Consider the following 20691-nt stretch of genomic DNA (forward strand, 5'->3'; position numbering starts at 1 on the left):
ACCCAACTCAACAGAAACGTTGCTTTTAAGTTAAGTTATTTTTTGTGCTGTGTTCATCAGAAAGTAATCTTTCTTACAGAAACAATATGTGGTATTTGTACAGCCTGTGCTGTCTCGTACTAGTACAGGGGTTTATAGTTATTTCCTGTTGTGGTATAAATATGCATGTAAAGTTCAAACAGTCAAAATGAACCCTATCGCAATTCCAGTAGTTACAGAATTACAGCCTTTCTAGTATAAAACCATGATGTTGAATAACTGAGGTAAAATCCAAGGCTCAGCCCCCTTTTTTAAAGGGTAAATCCAGCGTCATAATCCTTCTGAGTCACGGCAGCAAAAACATCCAGCTCGGCCTCCTACAGCACCATAATCTCCAGGCACCCAGATTGAAGAAAACAGGAAAGAATTTCCTTCAAAATTTCCCAGAAAACATCTGCACTTAGAGCACGAGGTAATCATGTACAGACATAAGGACACCTAGTGGATGAAAGGCATAGTACAGGCTAGCTTGGCAATAGCAGCCATTCAACTGAAATGTACTTATTTGAAAGGAGTTAAATGGTGAGAACACAGTTGGAAGCTTATTGCACACTTACCACCGCATTCCCACCATATAAAATCCAGTCATCAGAGGCACTCTTGGGCCGCTCAGCCCTTGTATGATCAGTTTGTCTGTGAGAACAGTAGCACCACCTGACCAGCCAGTCCCTCCTCCACTCCACCAGGGGGCAGCACATAGTAGGTTCCATCACTGGCCCTCTGAGGATCCATCTCTTTCAGCTGGGCATTACTCTGCGCCACTGTTTCTAACTTCCATAGCTGGTAGCGGAGGCTCTTCCCCTGTTTGGCTAAGATATAGACCTCCTCAGCTGCGTCCAGTGGCAGCTCAGCAGGAGCGCTGCCTTCAGAAAGATGTAGCCAGGGTAAAGTGGGGTCCACGGGGAACTGTTTGCTGGTAACACTCCCTTGCACCAGGCCAAGTAGTACACCTAAAAAAGGAAAGGCTTAAATGCATTTTGTGTCCAATTTAATTGTTTATATAACAAATCTAGACTGAAAAAATACATCTACAGCTACTTGTACTGCAATATAAAAAAGGAAGTAGTCAACTAATAACAGTAGCCATATTTTATGTCCTATAGATTCTACAGAGCTCTAACTATATGCTAGATTTGATTCGGCTTGGACAATTACGAATACGTGCCCTCTAACAAAATAAACCCCTGAATTTATATGCAAAAAAAAAAAAGCCCAGTTGTTTGAGCATCAATGTCTTGTACACAGCATAAGACATGCCCTTCTCCCCACTTTACTCTGACTGGATGCATCCAGATGCCTGGTTTTGTAGGCGATTTCCATAATAGATTATTGCATAAATACAATATCATGACAAAGAATAAATAAATAGTTAGAATGGACAAAAAAGGACTATGAACAAAAACTATGAACACAAACTGCACTGCTCTAAATACAATCAAACAGGCCTAATAAAAACCTTCACTGTTATGAAACATGCACATGTTCAGTGCTCTAGAAGTAAAGACGATGCTCAGAAAAGCATATTGTGATGTAATTTATCATGATATTGATAAATATTGTCATGTTGCCCAGCCGGAAGGAAGTAAGGGGGACATTCACTTGTTTGACATATTGATACTGTATTGAAATTGTTACTGTCTTATTTAAACAGGATTCTGACTAGGTGTCTGTCAGCCCAATCTTCCTGGGTTTGATTCCCCGGCCGGGCGACCAGCGTTCTTTCTGTGTGGAGTTTGCCTGTTCTCCCCGTGTCTGTGTGAGTTTCCTCCAGGTGCTCCGGTTTCCTCCCACAGTCCAAAAACATGCAGTCAGGCTGATTGGACATGCTAAAATGCCCCTAGGTGTGAGTGTGTGTGTGAATGTGTATGTCTGTATCTCTGCCCTGTGATGGACTGGCGACCTGTCCAGGGTGTTTCCTGCCTTCCACCCAATGACCCCTGAGATAGGCTTCAGCTCCCCCTGCGACCCAGAAGGATAAGCAGATTAGAAAAAGTGTGTGTGTGTGTGTGTGACCCAATCTTACCTGAAGCCACAGCCCAGTGTGCCTTATGGCCCTGACGCTGACACGGCTCATGGTTAAAATCCTCATCATATCTGTGCCAAAGCAGTCAAGGTATAAACAGCAACACAGATACTGAGACAAATAGCATCATGCAGAAAAATGGGAAAAGAGGATTTAAAGGTGCATCAGTCAGTTTATTTATTTCATTACTTGTATAAATAACCTCAAAATATATAGAACATGATTAAAAATAATTGTTTTAGCATTGGCATCAGCACTGGCCTGAGAGACCCCATCAGGAAAACGGAGCAAGGGCCTATCTGAATTTACACCGACCTCCTGTCAGCCATTTTATACAACCTTCCCCAGCACCACAAAGCTCTGCCCCCATCTTATTTTCACATGGCCGCTGTATTTCAACATTATGGCCGAAATATCTGGTTGGGGAACGGAAGTATCCTTCATTACTGTTTTAGCCAAGTCAAAGAAAGTGTGCTTATAAGTTTCACGTCCCATCAAATGTCTCTAAGGTGTTTTTGGGACAACGTGCAGTTTTGCAGCTTTCATTAGAGCCGACTGAAGCTGGAAGTAAGGCAAGAAGAGGAATTTTACAGGCTTAACCCTTATAAGAAAGCGCAGTGCTTGTTGCTTCTTAGTCACTTCTTGAAAAAGTTCAGTTATTACTGAAATCCATGTGCAAAATCCAACCAGATGAAAAATTGCTGGTTTGTTTACACATTATATTCTCTTCTCTTATGACTATTTAAACTGGAGCTGACATCAAAATCCAGTGTAGTGCTGAGCTAAATCCTGCATTCACCATGGTGAAAATAAGCACTGTAGTAGTGTTGGTTTAATAAAACATAACATCTACATTAAACTACTGCTATATAATGGCATTGCTTTGGGGTTGTCTGCTTCTACCTGACACTGTCTGTCTATATCTGGTTTAGGTTGAATCGTCTGACTAAAGCACTTCTCTCATGCAGGTTCAGGCGCCTGTTGACAGATCGATTACAAACATTTAATCATTCTAACAATAAAGATTATTTATATTTTTATTTATTCCCACATGTTTATTGGCATTTAACATATTGTCCGTTTACGCTTCGCCAGAAGTTCTGTCCAGAAGTCACTCAAAGCATCATGGGGCTCAAGAATAAGGTGGATAAAAACTCAGAATACACACACATTAGCTACGTTTACATTACAAGCCTCGCTGCTCAAATCTGATCTTTCTGACACGATGGTTCACACTCGTTTAGGTGACTCAAATCTGTCATTAATGTGACGAACCGGCGTCCTGAAATGACCCTCATGAGCACATCCTACTCAGTAACGTCACGTGGATGAATCACGATCATCATCAGCTCAAACTAACGAGCAGAACGAGCTTCACTGAGAAGATAATTAACTCTGATCAGCTCTCAGCTTCATTATTAGAGCGAGACGAAGGAGAAAAAGGTGAGATGAGCTGCTTTTCCACCGTTTACAGGCTTTAACTTCTGTTCGGCGCTGCTGCCATGGTAACGCTGAATGATGGCGCAGTGGAAAAGACAGCACATGAATTCCGATCTGAGCATCACATTAAGGTCACATGGCCACGAATCGGATACGTATCCAATCTAGGACCACATATGAAAGTGACGGATTTGAAAAGATCAGATTTGTGTCCACACAGCTCTGAAAACATCAGATCGGAGTCATATTAGAGAAAAAAATCTGATTTGTGCCACTTCAGCCTGGTAATGTGAACGTAGCCGTATGTTCACTGGTGGTAACTAAAATCAGTTATAAAGGAGGAGACCGGTCAGTGGTTTAAATTTGAATAGGAATGCGTGTAACACTCGTTATGGTGTCTGTTTATGAGTAAAGTCCCGCCCTTCAATAAAATGAGCCAATCAGCTTGTTGTTTAAACCACAAGCAGGAAAAGTTCTCTCTTCATGTGGAGACATGCGCAGTCGGCGTAGCCAGAACAAGCTGAAATTTTGCGTTTTTTGAGTTATTTTGAGCCGAAAAACTAGAAAATGAATGCTGTTTTTGTTAGATTTGAGCACTGATTTCAAACCTGTTTTCGAAATGTTGGTTTTTAGGCCCAAATCCATTTCACCCCTCGCCTCTGCTACTAAGCCCTTACCTCTCCGCTTTGCGTATTCATGCCTGGGGGTAGGGCAGGGGTGTCCAAACGTGTTCCAAAGAGGGCCAGGTCATACTGTGTCAAAATATCTGAGGGCCGACATATTATTCACAAAGGTTTTCAATACATCAGTGTGTACAACTGGAGCTTCCTCTGTGCTACTGTGTTTCCTATCACTGCATAAAACATGCACGGGGCTTCTTTTATCACTGGATTGGTCAGAGCAGTTTGGATCAATAAGCGCTCATGACAGATAAATTGTTTAAAAGGAGCAATAAAATTGGTCTGATGTGTTAAGTATATTTCAAAGTGTTTACTTGTATAAATATAATGAATTAATAAATAATTAATATAACAAATGAATATAATTTGTTAGAAAACCTAAACAAAAACGTAGTTTTGTTAGATAATGTTCTTTACATGTCATGTAAACAGCAACCGTATTCAGACGCTTTGTTTACCAAGAAGAGCAGAATAAACAGCATAAACAGCAACGTTTTTGTTCAACTTTAAACGGTTAATAATTACTGATCTACTGAATTTGCTCTTATTAGAGGTATTCAGTAAATGAAGCTGCAGGTCAAGTCAGAGACAAAAAGCTCAAACTTCATTACCACAGTGCGGCACATTGCACTGTAATTTTACTGCTGCTGTGAAAGAAGAAACTGCAGCGTACTGGCTGGCAGGTCACTTATAACACACTTTTAAACAGAAGCCAGGGGCCAATTAAAATCTGTCCGTGGGCCACATTTGGCCCTGGGGCCGGCCTCTGGAGTAGGGTGTCCTGATTCTTGTTGAGTTAGAGGGGTAGGGTGAAGTGTTGGGGCTACATGGCTCTCGAAACGGAGGTTTTTCAGAGGCTCCAAACAGAGAGTTATGAGAAAAAAAGAAAATTGCTAGTAGCCCATTAATGAAGTAATGTTCTTTTTTATTTGAGGGTTGTCAAACCACTGGTGACACTTGAAATCAAAGATAGGGGTAAAAATAAAAAATGGGATTGGGCCTAAGATATGGTTTTATAGGTCTTTCGCCCATTTAAAGAGATGGGGAGTTTGGTCTTGTAAGACTGGAAATAACTGCCTGGGGGCGTTGCCAAGATGGCCTTTGAGTGGACAGACTTTTCCATAAGGACTCTGCTAAAATGGCTGTATTTGTGTTGTAGACATCGCAACCCCTGGTCAGTTTCTTCACAAGTTCACATCAAACCACTCTGACTGACTTTGTTTATGTGTCAGCCTCTGAATTATGAAGAAACTGGTAGAATTTCTCATTTAATGAGTCGCTGTGAAAGAACACGATTGTAAGTTACAGCAGGATACGGTATTAAGATCGGCCGTCCCTCCGTGAGATGTTTCAGGACCAGTGCAGCGTTGTCTCCCATCATGCCACCGGATAACGTCTGAACTCTGCAGCCACACACTTCCTCTGCAAGAAGGGCCATATCTCCAGCTAAGAAACAAACCAAAACGTTACAGTTAAAACTACACCTTGCGAAAGGAAAATGACTAATTTTTTGATGTAATATAGTACAATATTTACTATGAAAAGTCCCTTTTTTTTCACTTGCATTCAGTGGTACATGGTGCAAAAATGTATCCACGCCAGGGGATATCTACAACTTTTAGAATAGGGTGGCCAGGGAAGCCCCAGATTTTATTGTGCTGGCACACTGCTAGAAATAACTAATAAAATAGCACTCATCAATTCAACCTGTTACCAATACGTACCCGAAAACATCTCTCCCTGGGCAGTATAGCCTTTTTCCAATGCTGTCTGTAGGACTTTCTCCACAGACGTGGTCTTGACAGGCTTCAGTAGATGGGTTGCCATCCATAAGGCCACTAGGCCGCATCTTAAACCACAAAAATGACCAGTAAAATGTTAATCACTAAAAGAAACTGAACAAAATTTCATCACACAGAACCACATAATTCAGTTAGGAAGATGAATGTTTCACTATTTTTGTGACGTCATACATCAGCTTATAGCACTTTAGCTCCTCCCACGCAAGTTCTAGGGAGTGTTTCAGCCTGGACTGCTTTCTGAATAAGGCACAATACAGGGCAGCCAATAAGCTTTGACGTATGGACCCTCACAGAGCAGGTATTATTTGGGTAGTGGATCATTCTCAGCACTGCAGTAACACTGACGTGGTGGTGGTGTGTTAGTGTGTGTTGTGCTTGTATGAGTGGATCAGACAAAGCAGTGCTGCTGGAGTTTTTAAACACTGTGTCCACTCACTGTCCACACTATTAGACACTCCTACCTTGTCGGTCCACCTTGTAGATGTAAAGTCAGAGACGATAGCTCATCTGCTGCTGCACAGTTTGTGTTGGTCATCCTCTAGTCCTTCATCAGTGGTCACAGGACGCTGCCCATCCAGGTGTTTAAAAACTCCAGCAGCACTGCTGTGTCTGATCCACTCGTACCAGCACAACACACACTAACACACCACCACCACGTCAGTGTCACTGCAGTGCTGAGAATGATCCACCACCCAAATAGTACCTGCTCTGTGAGGGTCCATGGGGGTCCTGACCACTGAAGAACAGGGTAAAAGGGGGCTAACAAAGTATGCAGAGAAACAGATGGACTACAGTCTGTAACTGTAGAACTACAAAGTGCACCTATATAGTAAGTGGAGCTGATAAAATGGACAATGAGTGTAGAAACAAGGAGGTGGTCATAATGTTATGCCTGATCGGTGTATCAGTCTCAGACGCACAGCCACAAATACAGCCTGTTTAATTCTAAGGGATGAAGAGTGGATGGAAAATGTTCATCTAAAAATTAATGACTAGTTTTGGTACATGAACCTACATGTCATAAGTGGGCTTCAAAGAAAAGAACAAAATGCAAGAAAAATTTAGGATATGTTGCCTTTAACACAGAAGGTTGTGAAATAAAATGAAGTTCTCAAACATCAGTACTGCATGGCTCTGGTCACTGCTCAAGAACACGATATCTGACTGAATGAAATGTCTGAAAACTGGAAAACATGAAAGTGTGATTCGAAAAGGAGAAATATGACTCACTTGGGGCCGTCCTGAATCAGCGAAGGCACATATTTGTTGCACAGCACCCACTGTAGGTCCTTCCTGAAACTTCATGAAGAATAATACTCATGAAAAATGCTAATTATTTCTTAAAACCACAAAACAGTCTGCACTGAAACTACAAGCACCCTTTATTTCCCCCCTCCTCTATCTCCCTTTGGGCCGATTAAAGGGGAATTCTACATTTCTCAAAATTTCTGCATCACTGAGATGGAAACAAAGTCATTCAAAGTGGTTTGATTTGAAACGGCTGACTGCAGAGAAACAACCAGCTTATCAGATTTCTTTACAGTGGTGGTGATAGGAACCAGGGGTCACAATGTCTACAATGTAAACCACTTTATTTACTGTCCAATATGACCAGTGAACCTACATGCATCTTCCAAGTTTGTATATCACTGCTGTCAGAACAAAACCTTGTATCTCCAGAAGTGTAACTTTACAGGAGAAGGAAAAAATCTAGTTTACTGTTAATGTAAGTCAATGGAACCAGACGTTTTTCCAAGTGATTTTGGGCCGTTTCATTTGGTCCATTCATCATGAAATTTACACAAAATGTAAACAGCAACAGACATTTTCAAATTATGCCAAAATCTGAAAAACGACAAAAATGGAGATACAAGGTTTTGTTCCGACAACAGCGATATGTAATGTTGTTAATAGTTAAAACAGTTGCCTTATAATACCCTGAATGTGCCTCTTTGACCTGCCTACATTTTTATCACATTTTAGGCCAAAACCTTCTTGTAAAACAATATCTCAGGCAGTGTATTCGTAACTATTTCATAGGTAGCTATTGCAAGTGAGATAGCTTTTAGAGGCAGTAAGAGGCTTCAAATGTCTAGTTCCCATCATCACCACTATGAACAATTCTGTAAGTTTCTCTAGAATGGTGCATTTCACGTGAAACCACTCTGAATGACTTTACATCATAAAGATCTAATTACGCAGAAATTTTGAAAAATCTGTGGAATTTCCCTTTAAGGGTTTTTCAATACCTGCTCTCTCTCTGGGTGAGCAGTAAGCGGGCCTCCTCAAAGTCGCCCTCCACAGGTGCCTTCCCCTCGGCTATAGCCTGGTACAGCTTCTTCTTGCTGGGCACTGAGGGAGCCAGAGCCGGAGCAGGGGCAGGAGGTGGTGGAGGTGGAAGTGGAGGTGGAGGGAGAACCTCTGACATGGTCCCTGTTCAGCCTGTCAGACTCTGAGTAACAACACTGCAGAGCAATGAACAGACACTCATAGGCATGAACTACAGTTCACTGGAGTACAAGACAGAAAGAAAGTAATACAGTGGATATTAAAGGGCCCATTTTTCATAACAGACCATTCATTGTCCACAGTCCAATTTATGGAAACTAAGCTGCAAATATCGCTGGTTTATTCATTGTTTTTGTGATGTCACAAAATCCATATACTTACCTATTTAGCCTGCTGCAGTTTAGCCCCACCCACTTACACTGACGTTATAAAGAGTGTTATGGGTTGTTGAATGAGGCACAATACAGGGCAGCCAATCAGATCAGTATTTTTTTTTAATACGCTGACCAGTCATAACATTAAACCACCTCCTTGTTTTTTCACTCATTGTCCATTTTATCAGCTCCACTTACTACATAGGTGCACTTTGTAGATCTACAGTTACAGACTGTAGTCCATCTGTTTCTCTGCATACTTGTTAGCATCTTCTTCAGTGGTCAGGACCCCCATGGACCCTCACAGAGCAGGTACTATTTGGGTGGTGGGTCATTCTCAGCACTTCAGTAACACTGACATGGCGGTGGTGTGTTAATGTGTGTTGTGCTGGTCTGAGTGGATCAGACACAGCAGTGCTGCTGGAGGTTTTAAACACCTCAGTGTCACTGCTGGACTGAGAATAGTCCACCAACCAAAAATATCCAGCCAACAGCGTCCGATGGGCAGCATCCTGTGACCACTGATGAAGGATTAGAGGATGACCAACATAAACTGTGCAGCAGCAGTTGAGCTATCGTCTCTCACTTTACATCTACAAGGTGGACTGACAAGGTGGGAGTGTCTAATAGAGTGGACAGTGAGTGGACACAGCGTTTCAATGCACTGCTGTGTCTGATCCACTCGTACCAGAACAACACACACTAACACAACACCACCACGTCAGTGTCACTGCAGTGCCGAGAATGATCCACCACCCAAATAGTACCTGCTCTGTGAGGGTCCATGGGGGTCCTGACCACTGAAGAACAGGGTAAAAGGGGGCTAACAAAGTATCAGAGAAACAGATGGACTACAGTCTGTAACTGTAGAACTACAAAGTGCACCTATATAGTAAGTGGAGCTGATAAAATGGACGGTGAGCGTAGAAACAAGGCTGATTAGTGTATGTATCTGTTTTACAGCACAGAAACAAACAGCCTGAGTAATTATAAGGGATAACCGGGCGTTTTTGGAACATGAACCCACGTAACGTAAATGTCAGAAGTGGACATAAAGGATAAGGCACTGCTGCTCTACATAACAATGAATACAGGCCGAATACAACAATCCTTCTCAAAAACAAAGCGAAACATCTGCACTGACCTCCATCAGAGTCCATTTAACTCCAGCACCGGCCACACAGAGAGCACGACAGCCTGCAGACCACCACTATAAACCTCTTCCAAATAAGGAAATGAACCGGTAGCCGCCGCATACATACAGTCTCACATCAAAACTCTGTCTTATCTCTTAAAAACACCATTTTCTCTTAAGAAACTTCTACAGTTACACCGCAGTTTTCTTTAAATCGCGACAAAAATCAACATAATTCAAAATACTCCTTGAGCTGTAAAACACTACGGCGCTGAAAAATACAGGGCAGTAGACCAATCAGATGAAAGAAGCGCCAAACGGCGCCTTCAACATCCAATCAAAATCAAACTCGGCCATTTCACTGGCCAATCAGCGAGTTAGGCTGGAGACGGACGTCCTATCGAAAGGCTACTTTTTGAGAGGCGGGACTTTCTAGAAAGGTCTTTTCTTTCCAGCGCCTTGCTGGTTGGTGTGCAAACCGCCTGACTTTAAACGCTATTTGTATTTTGGCCAGCGTAAGTATCTGTTTTTTTGTATTCTTTACATTTATGCTCATAAATGTAGTACACGGTGCTGTTTATGTTAGCGTGGTTGTATGAAACTGTTGTTAAATGAATGTTAGAGCGCGTTTGTTCGTGTTGGCTAGCTACGTCTAGGTCGCGTCTCAAATGGCTCCTAAAGCCCTTTGTAGTGCACTTCGTAGGACACCGCAGTGTGGGTTTTACATTCGAAGTGTGCGCCGCGGTAGTTCACTATATAGCCATTTGGGATTGGGCCTTAGCGAGTTAGCTAGCTAGCTAGCTAGCTAGTTTAGTAGCGAAAGGCGCCTTCTGGCTGGTTTCTGGCGCTGGCTAACTACTCTCGCTACGGTTAATGTTACTGAGATTTTGTCGTTGTAAACTAAAAAGTTCCGTATTTAGCCAAGTTGATTTTAAGCCATGTAGTGTTAAGGTCACTCGCACAGCTAAGCTGGCTAACCACGTTGTTCCCTAGTTAGTCTGATAGCAAGTGAGCAGCTAATGGCTGTTTCATTCATTAGCAGCTAACGTTAACTGAGGCCCAGTCCCATTTCTTCCTTTTACCCTACCCCTTGTTTTCGAGTGTCACCCTAACCCCCTGGAACTGAGTCACAGGGCAGTGGTTGAAATCTTCCCTCTGAAGTGGGACCCTCAAATAAAAAAACATTACTTCATTAACAGCTACTAGCGCTGCTCTGTAGGCAACCCTGCCAGTCTGCAGTGATATCAGAGGAGGGTAAAGTTCAGCTCCTCACTGCTGGGCTTTAGTTACATTTAGGGCATCATATGCCTTCAAAGAGGGGGCAATTATTTATTATCACCCCACTAATTCTTCAGTGATATGAAGCTGAAGTCAGATATTCTCCAGATTCTTGTTCGAATTTTCCCGTTCCACCTTAAACAGAGCAGCAGTTACATTCTGGCGCTTCAGGCGTTAGAACTGCTGGACTATTTAAGGTGGAGGGGGAAAGTTAGCTAGCTACTGAGACATTAGCATACCATTAGCGATTGTTTTATGCTTATTATGAAGAAAACGACCAAAATACACTGAAACGACATTAAACTAAGATAATACAGTGGTTATTGTAATTTTTAACAGAGAAAATTCTCACATTTGTGGGTTTATTTGGTCTCCTGTTCAGCCATCTGGCTGGTTTTTCTTTTTTCTCATTACTCTCTGTTTGGAGCCTCTGAAAAACCCCCTTTGGAGGGTCATGTAGCCCTAACACTTCACCCTACCCCTCTATGTCAACAAGAATCGGGACACCCTACCCCTAGACGTGAACGTGCAAAACAGAGGGCTAAGGGCTGAGTGGTAGGGCGAGGGGTCAAATGGGACAGGGCCTGAGAATCTGTTGTTTCTTTTCTCTCCTTAGGAATATGGCGGCCCCGGAGCTCCGTCTGAACCACACCATTTACATCAACAACTTGAATGAGAAAATCAAAAAAGATGGTATGGTGATTTATGTACAAATCTACTTTTTACTCGATCAGCATTGGTACTTTGTGTTTCTGTAGGGCTCGGGAATGTGACGTCGTAACGCAGTGCTTTATGGGTGATCCGCCATTGCGGCAGGGTTCGTCAGTCAAGGCTGGTTTAGAACAGCTGGAAAAACAGTTTTTTTACTAAGTTTTGGCAGATTTGGTGGTGAAGCATGCGGTGATCCTGCCAGTATCGATCAACAAATTTAATGTCTTCTCAAAATGGGCAGGTTTCCAGCTAAAATGTGTGAGGTGAAGTAAGTTAAGCCGCAACTGGGCTTTTAATGTTAGCTGAGCTGCCAGATGAATTTATGATTCTGCTTCTCTTAAAGACTTTAGATTGACTTGATTTGGGAGATCTAAAATGGATGGGATATTGATGGGGGGGTTAATACAACAATAATGTGACTAGTTTGATAACTAGCCAGGCAAGGCGAGCAGAGTTAAAAGTTCAGAGTTCAGTTTGAGATCATAAGAATCTTCTCCTACTGTAAATTTGCCATAGCTGAGCTAATAATGTTAAATCTGCAAGTTGTTGACTGAAATGCACCAGTGATGCAGTTAAATCGGCAGTGGCTGAGCGAAAGACGTCTGAGTTAGCTGAGTGAATCTGACGGTGGCTGAGGGAAATGAACAGTTTCCTTAGTTATGGGCTTTAGGTGCTTAAAACAGTTTAACCTACTTAAAGGAAGAGGCATTTAAGCCACACCAGATCATTACTACAGTCGTTGTGGATCCAGGCTGTCAATTAAGCTACGTTTACACAGCAGGTAAAAGTGGCCCAAATCCGATCTTTTTCTCCGTATGTGACCCAGATGTGTGTCTGTGTGTCAGTGTGAACAGATAAACACACTGAATCTGACATTTTCAATTCCGATTTGAGACGCTTTCATATGTGGTATCGAAATCTGATCCGTATCCGATCTGCGGCAATGCGACTCAGTCTGAACAGCCAGATCGGAATTCATGCGACTTTTACGTCAATCCAACTCGACGTTCGTCGTAATTTCAGACTTATAAACATTTAGTCTGATGTTTCTGTACCAAAACAGAGGTTTTGAACGAAACGGCCGAGCGCAGCCGGAGGAGACCGAGGCTGCGGCATCAGAGAACAGTTTAAAGAATCTGAGGACACGAACCAAAGAAGTGGCCGTGGCCGAATAACGAGCCCTTTTTACGGTGAACTCGAACACATTGTGGGTGATGAATCCAGCTGTTAACCACTGGAACTTTATAATCGCTCCTGTGATGCTGGTGAAGACGAAACTGAAGCTCCGGGAGCAACTGGGGTTCACTGGCCATCATGATTGTTTACCTCTGGATGAGCCACATGAAGCTCTGTTCTTTTGCGCATGTGGGTCAGTTTAGGAGCTGATCTGTTCAGACTGATGCCACATACACATTACATTTAAAAGATAATGTGAACAGCCAAACAAGAAAGTCGGATTTGGTGAGAATCAGATTTGGGCCACTTTTACCTGCTATGTGAATGTAGCCTTAGTTGTTGTGGAGTTGGTTAACATACACTTTCCTTTTAATTTGATTCAATATGGAGCATGACAAGCCTAAAAAAAACAATAAAACGTAAGCTTTTTCGTTAAGATTTCTCAGTGTATGTGAGTATTTGGAGCATGCAAGCAGAGATTGACCCCTGCCAGTGTGGCGTGAAGTGACGTACGTTCCCAAGCCCTGTTTCGTTATCAGTAATTTTTTGAGTCTAAAAGTTGTTTCTTGTTATTTGTCTTTTGACTTAACGCAGAACTGAAGAAGTCACTCTACGCCATTTTCTCCCAGTTTGGGCAAATCCTGGACATCCTCGTGTCCCGCACCCTCAAGATGAGGGGTCAGGCCTTCGTGATCTTCAAAGAGGTCAACAGTGCCTCCAACGCTCTGAGATCTATGCAGGGTTTTCCATTTTATGATAAACCTATGGTACGCCCCTGTTGATAATCATATATATCCAATCACGTGGGTTTGACTTGATGCGAATGTGAAAATATTTATTTATTTTCTCTTAAACAGCGCATTCAGTATGCCAAGACAGACTCAGACATTATTGCAAAGATGAAGGGTACGTATGTGGAACGGGACCGTAAGAAGGAGAAGAAGAAGGTTAAAGGTCCTGATGCCGCTGCCTCAAAGAAGGCTGTGCCTGCTGCTGCTCCTGGCATGCCTGGAGTTCCTGCTGCTATGCCTGTGAGTTCATATTGGCAACAGAGCTTTTCAGTTTTTACTTCCTGTGGGATTAATATATAATATTAACTAGTTAATGTTTAATAATGTTCTTGGGTCTTTTCAAAGGGAATGCCTCCAATGAGTCAAGCTCCACGTATGATGCCAATGCCAGGCCAGCCTCCTTACATGCCTCCTCCTGGTATGATGCCACCCCCAGGTATGGCCCCTGGACAGATGCCCCCGGGTGCTATGCCTCCTGGCCAGATGATGCCAGGGCAAATGCCAGGACAGATGCCTCAGCAGGTGTGACATAACACACACATTAGAGCAGGGGTTCTCAACCTTTTCCACCCCAAGGCCCACCTGTTTGTAAAAACTAAAATCAACTTTATTTAATGTGTATTTTTTTTCTTAATTGCTCACACTGAAAAACTGAATTAGCACCTGAAAAGATCAGATCGTCGATTTTACTTCAATCGCAGAAGCCGAAATTTGTAGTTGTGTTAAAAAAACCCATATGTTTGCAGAGATGTCAAAGAAAAAAAGGTAGATGTGGACTGTGTGATTTGGAGCTGCAGCCCATCGTGTTCTCACTGCAAACACTCTTGTGGCTCCCACAGGAGTAGCTGTTTGGTCGCTTTAGTTTAGGGTTTTAACACCTCACTTGAAATAAACCCACTCCACTCAGTGGGCTTTTGGATCGTCACAATAATCACAATCAACAATAATAATAACGGCTGATGCAGACTAGGGCTGCAACGATTAGTCGACGCAATCGACAACATCGGTTATAAAAATTTGTCGACTTAGAATTTCATTTTCGACACGTCATTAATTTGTAACGTGCACTACAGGACGTGAGGCCGGTTTCACTTCCATTGTCTGGCACGACTGCATTCTGTACTAATGAACATCTTGAATGATGGTGCGGCGGAGAGAGTTTGAGGAAGGCGAGGCAAAAGAGCAAGACTGAAACTTTAAAAAGTCTGGGAACATTTCAGCGGAAATAAACCAGTGAAACAAGTCGAATGCAGACACTGTAAAGCAGAGTTGTCATTTCAATGCAGCACTACGGTGATGCAAGAGCTTCTGAAACGCAAGCAACGTGGAGCCGTGATGTCCAATTCACACATACTTCGGCTGCATGGCGTGAGCGACACAAAGTCTTGATTTTCATTTCGGCGCTCAAGTTAACTGATCAGCGCTTTCACACAGTCTACGCATGTGAAGCGGCAGATCCGCCGCACTGAAGCAGCAGTGTTTAGAGAATAGACCCGGCGCCGTTTTCCCACACAGCAAAATACATGAAAATCGTACTTAAAAATGCTATATTTAATTTAATTCAGTACGAAATTTAGTTAAACATTCCGTGCTGCAAACCGATTTCCTGGTTGGTCTAACAGGCTTGAAACCTTTGCCTTATCAGAATTCAGAACGCTGTCCAGGATAAACAGATATGCCATGTACATTTCTAAATTATACTGTTGTTGATCAGAGCGACTGTGACCATTTATCTGTCTGGAAACAGGACTGTCTATAAATCTGTATATATAACTTTGTCGGTGCTCTGCAGCTCAAACACTGAACACTGTATGAATGAAAGGCCAGCGCGTTCGAGCTGTAGTGCTTGCGCTGCCGCATCACTCGCGCCATGCAGAGACAGCATGTGTGAATCAGCTCTAACGCTACTCCGAAAAGGTCAGAGTGTTTTCTACCACCTCGTTCTTCAGCCGCTGATGTTAATAATGTTTGTTAGACGTAATCGTTGACTAAAAAATAATCGACAGATTAGTCGACTACCAAAACAATCGTTAGTTGCAGCCCTAATGCAGACCTGAATACGGGTGGAGTGTTCACACACATCAAAACAGAGCGAACTAAAGAAAAAAAGTTTTAAGGGTCCGCAACAAACAATGTAGGACAAACACCCCGAGGAGCCTCTCCATCTCTGGCCAACTCTGCACTGCCGGCGGCTGCATCATCTCAAACTGATGACGTCTAATTAGCCAGCGACTGCGATATTTTACTTATACATCTTTACCGGCCCACTACGATTGACTGTTTCCCCCTGAGTACAGGCCCACGGACCACTAGAAGGTGCTTTACGGCCCACTGGTGGTCCGCAGCCCACAGGTTGAGAAACCCTGCATTAGAGAGTGTCTGCAGCATAGCGCAGTTCATGGGAATGAGCTGTATTCCTACTGCAGTGGATGTTAACCTTTCATATTTTCTCTTTTGTTGCCCGAAGGTCTCGGAGAACCCACCAAACCATATCCTGTTCCTGACCAACCTTCCAGAGGAGACAAACGAGCTCATGCTGTCTATGCTCTTCAATCAGTACGTTACTCGGTTTTGTTCATTCTCACCTCAGTGCTCCTGGATCTGTACAGTCGTGGGCAAAAATTGTAACCCCCCCCCGGCTAAATTACATGTTTTATTGATTTTTGGAAATAAGTTAATACATACTCTACAGGGAACACCTTCGAATATGGCCCTTTTTGCTAATTTTAGTGCACTCAGTGATTTGGTTTAGTGTAATATATTGGGACCCAGTAAAATGTGCCTTTTTGCACAGGTTGCTTTTTTCCCCCTTATATGCTGAATTCTGCAAATATACTGTAATTGTTTAACTATTACACAATTATTGGCAACAAGAAGCCAGTTTGTATGAAGGTAATGCATATTTTAAAGTCTGTCTTACTGTAAGACATACAGCCTGATGGACTAAATTCAAATGCATTTTTGTCTCAAACAATCTAATTAAATATTTCCTTGTTTATCTGAACTTGTGACCTTTAGTGTTCCACGAAAAGCCAGATGTTTTTTGGTTTACTTGTAACCTTTTAGTATTTTGTCTCATTCTTTAAAAGGCTCTGCATGGTTCATTATTTAATGCTCGTGTTTGTTTGCTCTCTGATAATTTCATCAATTAAACAATCAGAATAATTGTTAGACTATTAAATGACTAATACAGTCAATAGTGATGGGCCTGGTTAAAGTTAATTGTGGTTAGTTTCTTTAGCACTAACGTCTCTCCTCTGTCTCTTCCCAAGGTTCCCAGGGTTCAAAGAGGTGCGTCTCGTTCCTGGTCGTCATGACATCGCGTTTGTGGAGTTTGACAACGAAGTGCAGGCAGGTGCAGCTCGGGAAGCACTGCAGGGCTTTAAGATCACTCAGACCAACGCCATGAAGATCTCCTTTGCCAAGAAATAACCAACCGCTGGAAAAGATCACTTGCCAGGGTCGTTCACCTTCTACTGTGTAGTTGCATTCAGGGTCAAGAGGTAAATCTGATCGTAATTGATGGTCCTGCCAGTGTTGAGTGTCCCTATGAGCACACGTTCTGATAACCTGAGAAAGGTAAGGACTGTTTCATACAGACGGCACATTCAGCGTGTTTGTTTTCAATCCCTCGTCAAGAGGATGAGCCTTGGAATTTGTAAGTAGATGTTGTTGTTTTTGGGGTTTTTTTTTATACTTATATTTTGCTTTAAATCTCTGTTCAAAAGCATTGCACCCAGAGTCTGGATTCCCAGACATTGTACCTGGAGCTTTTGTTTTTTAATTAAAAATGTTCTTTTTAAACACACATGGCTGATTGTCAGTATTTACATGATGCATGGAAGCATGGTGTGAAGGATTGAGAGGCACCTACTGCAGTGAAAGGCTGAAAGACCTTTATTTTCACATCGTGCCCAATGACATCCCCTAAAATCTCGCTTTAATGCATAGCTTATCATTACTTGTTACTTAATATGAGTGAGTGAGACTATATATAATTTGTTGTTAAACGCTGCAAAAAACACTTCGTACACCAAGCAAGATTTAACATAGTTTTACAGTCGGATGTGTTTGTCGAACAAATCTGTTAAAAATGGTTTGTTTAACCTAAAAATTGTTTGTATTAACAAGCAATTTAACTGTTTATGCAGCACCAATTAATATTTGAACCTACAAAATAGGTTCTCAGCACTGCAGTAACACTGACGTGGTGGTGGTGTGTTAGTGTGTGTTGTGCTGGTGCGAGTGAATCAGACACAGCAGTGCTGCTGGAGTTGTTAAACACCTCAGTGTCACTGCTGGACTGAGAATAGTCCACCAATCAAAAATATCCAGCGTCCTGTGGGCAGCGTCCTGTGACCACTGATGAAGGACTAGAGGATGACCAACACAAACTGTACAGCAGCAGATGAGCTATCGCCTCTGACTTTACATCTACAAGGTGGACTGACAAGGTAGGAGTGTCTAATAGAGTGGACAGTGAGTGGACACAGTGTTTAAAAACTCCAGCAGCACTGCTGTCTGATCCACTCGTACCAGCACAACACACACTAACACACCACCACCACGTCAGTGTTACTGCAGTGCTGAGAATGATCCACCACCCAAATAGTACCTGCTCTGTGAGGGTCCATGGGGGTCCTGACCACTGAAGAACAGGGTAAAAGGGGGCTAACAAAGTATGCAGAGAAACAGATGGACTACAGTCTGTAAATGTAGAACTACAAAGTGCACCTATATAGTAAGTGGAGCTGATAAAATGGACAATGAGTGTAGAACCAAGGAGGTGGTCATAATGTTATGCCTGATAGGTGTAGTTGATAATTCTGTTGATCTGTATGGTAGAATGTTTGTATATCAAGCAAGGTTTTTAAAGGCTTTCAGCCGGTTTCAGAACTGAAACTGTCTGTTCTACATGCTATTAAACTTGGCTCTTTCAGCTTGGAGTACTGTTTCAATAGGGGAGATACGATCATGAGTTTCTTAAAACAACAAAAGTCATGGTGAGTGTGTTGCTCTGAAGGAAAACATCATATCTGTTAAGTAAACGACTCATCTTTCGGCTTCGAGCACGACACCCGTTTGCAGCAACACCAACTTATATTTGATTTTGCTGAAACCGTAACATTTGATAAAGACGGTGATTAGAGAGACATGAGAACTCAAAAGAGCCAATTTGCTGTCATATGTAGCTTAAGGCCTCTTCCTTTTTGTGGCTTGAGAAGTTGCTTTTAAAACAAAACCGTAATCTGATTTCGTTTGATCCCTGTGTCCTTATGTGGCCTTTCGGACAAAAGCGATATTCCTCTTCCCGTTTGCTGTCTAGACGATCTCGGTCTTCCTTCGCTCCCTAACCTTTTCACTTATTGGGTTTGTAGGCCGGTTTCTAAAACATATTTTTCACATTTATTAGGAAACTGACCTGACTCATGGTCTTATTACATTAGGCAGTGCTCCAATTCCCTGGAAGCTCCAGCATGGCCAGTTCACAGAGAAGTCTGCTGCATCCACGCCACTATGTGGTCATCATAGCAAGTGCCAGTCCTTGTTACTTGTGGGTGTCCTTGTCCATTGCAGCTTTTTGAAGTGGTGGCCAACGAGCTCGGGGAGTGTTTTCTGTTCCACTTCTCTCTGGCTGTTTACAATGAAGCAGGGTCAAGCGGGGTAGGACGCGACCGCCGCTGCACCGCCGGCCTTTTAAAACAGCCTTGAAGTGGGACCTGGTTTCCCCACGTCTGGACTGCCCTCAGCTTTGGTTGGCCTTTGCGGGGTCTTTTGTGAATAACTGGAATTTTAGCGATTCTAAATATACACCATCAATTCTGTCGGCGCATGAACGAAAGCAAAAGCTGCAAAAACTGCTTTGAATTCAACATGGTTGTGATGTCATAGCCACAAACAGTGAAGTGTTGAGTGTGCAGACACTCTGCAGCAGAGTTACTGGAGCAGAAGGTTTGAGGGAAACTATTAACCTCTTCAACTCCTTGAGACCACCGGTGGTTCCAAAACGCACTTCGTCATATTCTTCATAACTTCCATATTTCATAAGCTACATTCAGAAGGTGGGGGTCGTATGAGAGCTGTAACTGTCTTCTTTCCAGTCAAATAGATGGGTGATGTAATTTTAAACCCTTATAATAAAAGAAGCTGAACTCAGTTGACCCATTTTCCCACAAATCTGGGCTATAAACTATAAACAGATGGCGTCTCTTCAGTGATCTGCTCTGTACAAATTATTTTTATAAAATAATACAAAGAGCGTCTAAGATTTTTGGCTTTCGGCAGTAAATTGTAAGCATATAGCAACATGTTTATGATCATAAAACACATGTTCTGTTAATCTGAGGGGAGCTTTTACAAAAAAACCCCAAAACTTTACATTTATTTCATGCAGTTACTGAATAATTTGCCTCATGATTTGGGCATTTAAATTCAGAAGGAAAAACCAAAATGTACCCAGGAGCTTAAGTGAATCCGGCCCCTGATTGGAATTTCAAACTACCTCTAAATGTGGAGGCAAAAATGTACTTTGCCGATTTGGCAAAAATCAGAATTAATGTGGTTTTTAACTGTCCAGATTATCCAAAACAATCTGGATACCACATGGATGTGCCAAAAATCAGATTTGGGCTGGCAGTCTGGACACAGCCTAATTGCATGCAACATACGTGTGACCTAAATGACCTTAAAGCTCCGCTTACATCACAGAGTGTCTGTCTGTTCATGTTCCAGCACGTAATCTAAGATCTGCAGATACTGACCTTCTGCAACCACCTTCAGTAAAATACAGAAAACATGGAGAGACTCGTTCAGTTATTCTGCTTCTAAACTGTGGAGCTCAGCTCAGCTTTTATTAGACAGTCAAGCTCAGAGCTCAATTTTAAGAAGTATCTAAAAACGTCTCTCTTTAACTCAGCATTTAATTAAAACTACATTTTGTGGTTTTTATGTTC

General features: G+C 42.4%; 2 protein-coding genes across 2 annotated transcripts; one reads left to right on the forward strand and one right to left on the reverse strand.

Annotated features, from left to right (window-relative positions):
* Positions 1-25: 25 nt before the first annotated feature.
* cunh19orf54 (chromosome unknown C19orf54 homolog) lies at positions 26-10071 on the reverse strand. The gene is made up of 7 exons (XM_036585502.1): positions 9792-10071; positions 8234-8449; positions 7215-7283; positions 5907-6031; positions 5499-5628; positions 2063-2133; positions 26-989 (listed from the first exon to the last, which is right to left on the reverse strand). Exons 2-7 carry the CDS (start codon positions 8410-8412, stop codon positions 664-666), a joined length of 900 nt encoding a protein of 299 aa, XP_036441395.1. The 5' UTR covers positions 8413-8449; positions 9792-10071; the 3' UTR covers positions 26-663.
* Positions 10072-11651: 1580 nt separating this feature from the next.
* On the forward strand, positions 11652-17546 carry snrpa (small nuclear ribonucleoprotein polypeptide A). The gene is made up of 6 exons (XM_036585504.1): positions 11652-11753; positions 13542-13714; positions 13805-13978; positions 14084-14260; positions 16206-16294; positions 17011-17546. Exons 1-6 carry the CDS (start codon positions 11681-11683, stop codon positions 17168-17170), a joined length of 846 nt encoding a protein of 281 aa, XP_036441397.1. The 5' UTR covers positions 11652-11680; the 3' UTR covers positions 17171-17546.
* The last annotated feature ends 3145 nt before the right edge of the window (positions 17547-20691 follow it).

Source organism: Colossoma macropomum, unplaced genomic scaffold, assembly GCF_904425465.1.
Source record: "Colossoma macropomum unplaced genomic scaffold, Colossoma_macropomum, whole genome shotgun sequence".
Taxonomy (NCBI): Eukaryota; Metazoa; Chordata; class Actinopteri; order Characiformes; family Serrasalmidae; genus Colossoma; species Colossoma macropomum.

What these genes read in the sequence shown, in the direction of transcription:
- cunh19orf54 (XM_036585502.1), bottom strand. Translation starts at nt 8,412, where the DNA reads ATGTCAGAGGTTCTCCCTCCACCTCCACTTCCACCTCCACCACCTCCT. An exon ending in CTCACCCAGAGAGAGAGCAG is followed by an intron (nt 7,284 to 8,233) that starts GTATTGAAAAAC and finishes TTCTTCATGAAG; the next exon opens with TTTCAGGAAGGACCTACAGT. An exon ending in GGACGGCCGATCTTAATACC is followed by an intron (nt 2,134 to 5,498) that starts GTATCCTGCTGT and finishes GCTTTGGCACAG; the next exon opens with ATATGATGAGGATTTTAACC.
- snrpa (XM_036585504.1), top strand. Translation starts at nt 11,681, where the DNA reads ATGGCGGCCCCGGAGCTCCGTCTGAACCACACCATTTACATCAACAAC. An exon ending in CATTTTATGATAAACCTATG is followed by an intron (nt 13,715 to 13,804) that starts GTACGCCCCTGT and finishes TCTCTTAAACAG; the next exon opens with CGCATTCAGTATGCCAAGAC. An exon ending in CAGGACAGATGCCTCAGCAG is followed by an intron (nt 14,261 to 16,205) that starts GTGTGACATAAC and finishes TGTTGCCCGAAG; the next exon opens with GTCTCGGAGAACCCACCAAA.